This window comes from Geospiza fortis, unplaced genomic scaffold (assembly GCF_000277835.1).
Source record: "Geospiza fortis unplaced genomic scaffold, GeoFor_1.0 scaffold53, whole genome shotgun sequence".
In the NCBI taxonomy this organism is placed as follows: Eukaryota; Metazoa; Chordata; class Aves; order Passeriformes; family Thraupidae; genus Geospiza; species Geospiza fortis.
The window spans coordinates 5,851,391-5,857,390 of NW_005054305.1; the positions used below are offsets into that span (position 1 = coordinate 5,851,391).

The 6,000-nt window shown below is 36.9% G+C and overlaps 1 protein-coding gene across 1 annotated transcript in view; it reads left to right on the top strand.

Annotated features, from left to right (window-relative positions):
* Positions 1-3,021: 3,021 nt before the first annotated feature.
* MEP1B (meprin A subunit beta) overlaps positions 3,022-6,000 on the top strand; it is a 31,330-nt gene continuing 28,351 nt past the window's right edge. Inside the window, exon 1 of the mRNA XM_014311985.1 lies at positions 3,022-3,084. Within this exon, the coding sequence (XP_014167460.1) occupies positions 3,022-3,084 (63 nt within the window). The remainder of the gene's footprint in view (positions 3,085-6,000) is intronic.

A 6,000-nucleotide genomic window follows, 5' to 3' on the forward strand; every position in this document is an offset into this window, starting at 1 on the left:
TGAGGTGCAACATTTATGTAACAGCATCCCTGCACCTGTGGCCTGTCTAGCTACCGGATTCTGGCAACAACTGTCCCACCTCACAAAATCCCCTGCTTTACCCTCAGAGGAGTTGTGGACTTTAGGCACCTTGAATGCAGATAGTTGTACCACCTTTAAATTTATTAGCATAAAAAATAGCCCTATAACTTGATGGGTCAATGACACCATTGTTTTAAAGTGCTTTATGCTGGTATAATTCAACAACAGCACAGCTAACCCTGAATTTTAGTATATGTATGCAACTCCCACAAGGTATCCTCTTAATCTGTGGGGTCTGAGCCTAGGCCAGAGTGCTAATGGCAATTACATTTCCATGTTAGTCAAGGAAACTAACCCTCTTATCTCCAAATATAACTACTTCAGTAGGGATCCAACGAAACCAAACTCACCACTGTCATACTGAGAGCATACATGCTTTTACTCCTGGCTACAGAGATACAGCTAAATTCTAGAACACTACTAAGACAGTCACTGCCTCTTCGTTGGCTCCTGGGGTTGCAAGCCCTCATGAGCCTGGATGGAGTTAGTTGCTGGTTAGCAAAGTTTAGCAATACTACCAGCACAGCTATATCTGATTTGTTAATTGATGTAGACAACATTAAACATGCTACACTATAAAATCAAGCAGCAATTGATTTTTAACTTTTAACATATGAGCATTGGTGTGAAGATTTCGATTAGGTATGTTGTATAAGCTTAAGTGTCCATTCTAACTCTGTCCATGCACAACTACAGGAATTATGGACACTTAACAACTTGTAGAACATACTAGTTGGAATCCGTTTGCTGGAGAGACATGGGGTTGGAATTGGCTGAAAAAGGGATTAGTATAACTTTGTGCCTTAAGTATTGGGTTTCTATGTATTATTTGTTGTATTTCTAGTTTAGTATCATTGAACTGATCTTTAATAGATAGCATGTTGGATGTACTGTTGTTAGTATGGTGCAGTATCTACGTGTTCCAACCACGGATCATGCGATCGCGTGTGTCCGGGACCAAAGTCATGACTAAGGCTCTGCCATATTTGTTCTGCTGCTGGGCATGTTGACCAGATAATGAAGAAAAGGCAATGATGAAACCCTTATTGTTCAACTGGTGGGAATTTGACCCTTAAGAGAAACAATGTTTTGGGAACTTAACCTGAAAGAAGAACAATATACAATGGAGCTGTTGTTAATATGGAGGTGGTATCGTGAGCCATTGTGGCCTCATCTCACACTCTGGCCAAGTGTGAGATGATGTCGTAACTGGAAAAATTCCACTCCAAGAGGAGGAGATATGAGGTGTGGTTCTGGGGTGCAGGGGCTGAAGAGGACAAGATGCCATTTCAATCCAGGGGACTTCCTGAAGGTGCCTGCCTGCCCCTCCCACCTGAGCACCATGCTCCATCTCCTTCTCCTGCTCAGCAGCTTTCCAAAAAATCCAGGGGTCAGTATGTATTATTTGGTACTGCGTGTAATAAAAACAATTCTGCTTTGCAATCTCAGTTGGGTTTCAGCGGTTTTTGTACATGGGCATCCTCCAGAACCCATACCAATCATCTCCCAGCAGCTGGAGATGACAGCACACAGAATTCAAGGGCTGCTGAACTTGCAGAAGAAATCTTGACAAAAGAGCTTTTTGACCTATGAAACAACACTGATTTCAGAACAATTGACACCATCATTATTGGTGAGTAGGGAATTAAAATATTTAGTTGCTTTCATAGAAAAAAGACCATACCATTATAAGAACAATAATATCTACAACTGCTGCTTCTCAATGCATTAGCAATGATGAAACAAGTATGGATCTGAGCAACTATAAACAGCTTAGGTGTCCTCATTACTTAGGATTTTTCTTATGAGCTGTGATACTTAAAATAGAATGCAACATGCTATTAATTTTGATATGATAATTTTGAGAGTTTGAATTTACAATAAAAAAATCTAAATGCCATTCTTAATTTTTGTGTTGGTCTATACAAGTAGTTGGTCTGGCAAAGTAAAAGTTTAGAAAAGCCTGACCATACAATTACCACAAGTACCTGCAGTTTAAGAATAAGAAGAAGCTGTGGCAATTCCAGCACTCACTGACATCTAGGAAGTAGAAGAGATGGTTAAAGTTGAAAGAAATACCCAAGAGTCTCAGGCAATTGTAACAGTACAGTGATACTGACATTAAAAAAAATAATTTGAATGGAATCTTTAAATAATCCAGAAGGATGCCATTATTTACACTAGTGATAAATGCAGTGTCTCACATATATCAACACTAGAAATAGTGTTGATATAGCTTTGCATTTTCCAAAAGCAGGATACCAAAATTACGTTGCTGACAGATTTTTTTTATGCATGCACATTTCTCATTTTCAATTTCTGTCAAAAAATGTATGATTATTAATATATTAACCTCTTATGAAGAGTCCTGCTAGTTTTCTGTTGTTCAAAAGGTTTTAGTGCCAGCTTTATTCTCTGAATCACAGAATGACTGAGGTGGGAGGACACCTCTGGAGATCTCCCAGTTCAATTCCCCTGCAGTTGTGCTGCAGGGTTACCTGCAGCAGGTCACTCAGATCTCTGTCTGGTTGTGTTTTGATTGTCATCAAGGAGACAGATTCCACAACTTCTCTGGGCAACTTGTCTCAGTACTTAAAAACAAAATGAGAAGATTTTTTTTCTTAAATTTAGATGGAATTTCCTGTGTTTCATTGTGTCATTCCCCTATATTTCCTTTTTCTTATTTCTATCTCATCCTGTATTTCGATTTCTCTCTGACACTTTTTCTCACAGCAGTTCTTAAAAAGAATTAAATTGTTTCTTTAGTCATTGCAATACAGTAATGATGGACTTACTTGACAATGATATGCTTACTCAACAAGAAAAAGGTAAGGTGAGTTAATCGTTGAGAGGACAAAGGTTTTGACTTATGATATTTACTATCTTAAATACCAGCTTGGTGTAAAATTCTGTCCACACAACTATAGACTGGAGAACAACATGGGCTTATTTTCTGTGCCTGGGCTTCTAACCTGTCTTCTTCTTCAGGTGGTCTGGAGTCTGGTAGGAAAACAAAGAATATATATTCTTTATGTGACTGAGAAAATAATGCAATTTATTGAGAGGAAAAGACTTATTTATTATTTTGCAGAATCAATATAATTCTGTTGTTGTCTGCATGGAGAGATAAATGATTTCTGCTTCCTGTTTCCCTGGGGTCTTTGTGTTGCTATTTTCCATAGATTTGTCTATACATGGAAAGAGATTACCTTGTGTTCCCCAATTAAGCAAAATGTCCACTAGTATTCAAAGTTACCAGAACAACAAGTCTGAGGTTAAAATCCAGAACTGAAATTTATTTCAGTTGTCCATGTCTGAGTGTTTTGGCTTTTTTTTTTTTTTTTTTTTTTTTTTTTTTTTTTTTTTTTTTTTTTTTTTTTTTTTTTTTTTTTTTTTTTTTTTTTTTTTTTTGGGTTTTTTTTTTTGCTTGGTTTTTTTTTTTTTTTTTTTTGCTACAGCACAATATAATTGATATTATAAATTGGAATTTATGCCTTTTTAGCCCATGGATATACTTGGAAATGACTGCTCCCTGTTCCTCCAATCCAGCTGAAATATTTCAGGTCAAAAAGTAACAGTTGAGATTTTGATATTACCTGTCTTCTTTAGTGAAATATAGCATTTTGCTTATGTTGGGAGGCTTTGTTGTAGAGGTCAGGAACTTTTAGTGAAGCACAATCATTAGCTCAGAGAACAAAAACTGAAAGGTTCATGAACATTTGTTTCAGCTGTTCGTATCTTCAGGGTAATCTACAGAGTAAGGCATTACTTTTTATGACACTGCATAAGTGCAATAACATTATCAAAGTTATACAGCATAACTACCTGTGGCAGCCTTGTCTTCTTCCTCTCCACTGACACATGCTCATACGTGCCCTAAATTAAGCTCTCAGCCTCACATTCCAAACTTTCCCATTGTCCTCCTGTATTCCCCATCACTCCAATCCCATCCTTCCCTACTATTCCCTCTACTTGTGCCTCTGCCCCTTTTGGAATCTCAGACCTCAGTTTTGTTTAGATTCTACTGCAGGTTTTATTAAAGCCTGTAGTAGGTGATACAGATGTTACTAAGATCCAGAAGTTACCTGACATCAAACTGATCCCTAAAAACTAGGTCTCTTGTGAGGGAGGGGCTTCTGACCACCAGGGCTAATTATTTTATTTCCATGTGTTCTATGGCCAGGAAGAGCTCATTTCAAATTTCTGGATGCCAGTACTAAAATAATATAATCTGGAGAAATCAGTGGTAAGTTAGGTGTCTCATCCAAACTAGATGAATATATTCCATCTGAATAGATGTCCAGGCTACATGAGGTGGATCACCTTACAGTGATGCCAGGGCATCATGGTAGTGCCATAGATATTCTTGGCACATAAGAATTATCCATTTGTTTCTCGATTGATGACTGAGTCCCTTTACCTGATTTTTACATGATTACAATAGGTGAGATGTTTCCCACCGGTCCAAAACGCACTTGAATTTTTGTCAGTTAAATGTGTTCTCACAAGTAGTTTAACCAACCATTACAATGTCTTAATTCACATGTTTTCCATGTCCTAAACTAGGACTGATATCAAAAATGATCAGTAATTTGTATATGTGTAGATTAGACTAAATTAGGTTCCTCTTTGGCACACTTCAGCTAACATAACCTTCCTCTGCATGAGACTATGAACTGTGTATTTGTTGTGTGTTTACAATACTTTCACAGCCTAGAAATCACATATATTTTGTTAGGCTGGTATTGAAACCAAAGTCACTGCCATGTGAAAAAGTGATACTTGTATGCAGAGATGCAGCTTTTGAAACAGAGTATTTTGCTGTGGAGATTCACAGGACGAAAGACCTAGTTTTGTTGGCAACAATTTGAGTGAATTTTAGTTCAGATGAATCATAAAATGAGATTTCTGGCCTTTGTATTTACAATATTTTTGCTGAAATTTTAAAAGAGAGTAATTTCAGATTAAAGATTAAAAATTAATCTTTCATGTGATAGAAGGGATTCCTTCAGTATAAAACATTCAATGGCAGTTTTCAGATACTGAGGACCAGCCTGGATTTCACTGAATTGCTGCATTTGATATTGGTCAGTCAAGGACTCACATTTTGATTTGTGCACCAAAAATACCACTGTACTTAGCTGCTGATCTCAGTTTGTGAGCTTTTGCTGCTGCTAGAGGAGCTTTTCCAGGAGTTACCCAGTTTGTACCTTTAGGACAGTTATACTTTCTGATAAGTAGATATGGGTACATTGTAGTTTATAGTTATTGGAACTGCAGATTTTTTACTCACCATTATTGGTTATAAGGGGATTCAGGATATATGGATGTGATTCTTCTCCTCCAACAATGACTTTTAACATAAAATGCAATAATATGATTTTATTTTTTAAATATTTCAAACGTTACTTGTAATTTTTTTTCTTCCAATAAATCTGTGTGAGTGAGAGTTTAAAAGCAAATGAAGCCTTTAAAAGGTGTGTTGTACACTTTGCCCATGTACTTGCAACTTGTTTTACAAGCTGCACCTTCATTTCAAAACTTGAACATGTAAATACTGTTTTACGCACAGTGATAATGAAACATGTAGGAGGAGTCTATTGACATTTCAGATGTATGGATGGTTTACCTGAACAAGATATCTGCAGTTATTAAGCTGTATGTGTATATGGTTGTGGGGTTTTCTTTCCAAAGTCCCCATCCTTATTGCTCATGTATCAATGTAAACCTGAATGATACCAGTTAATTTTGAAATGTGAGATCAATATCAGTCCTTCAGCATTTGCATCTGCCCAGATTTGAAACCAGTTTTTCAATGGAGTCAGTCACTTTTCTGCAATGATACTGGGTTTTTAAGAGTCACCATGCTTAAAACCCGACAAATTTAAAAATTTCCAAAAATGCAAAATGCTGAAGCAG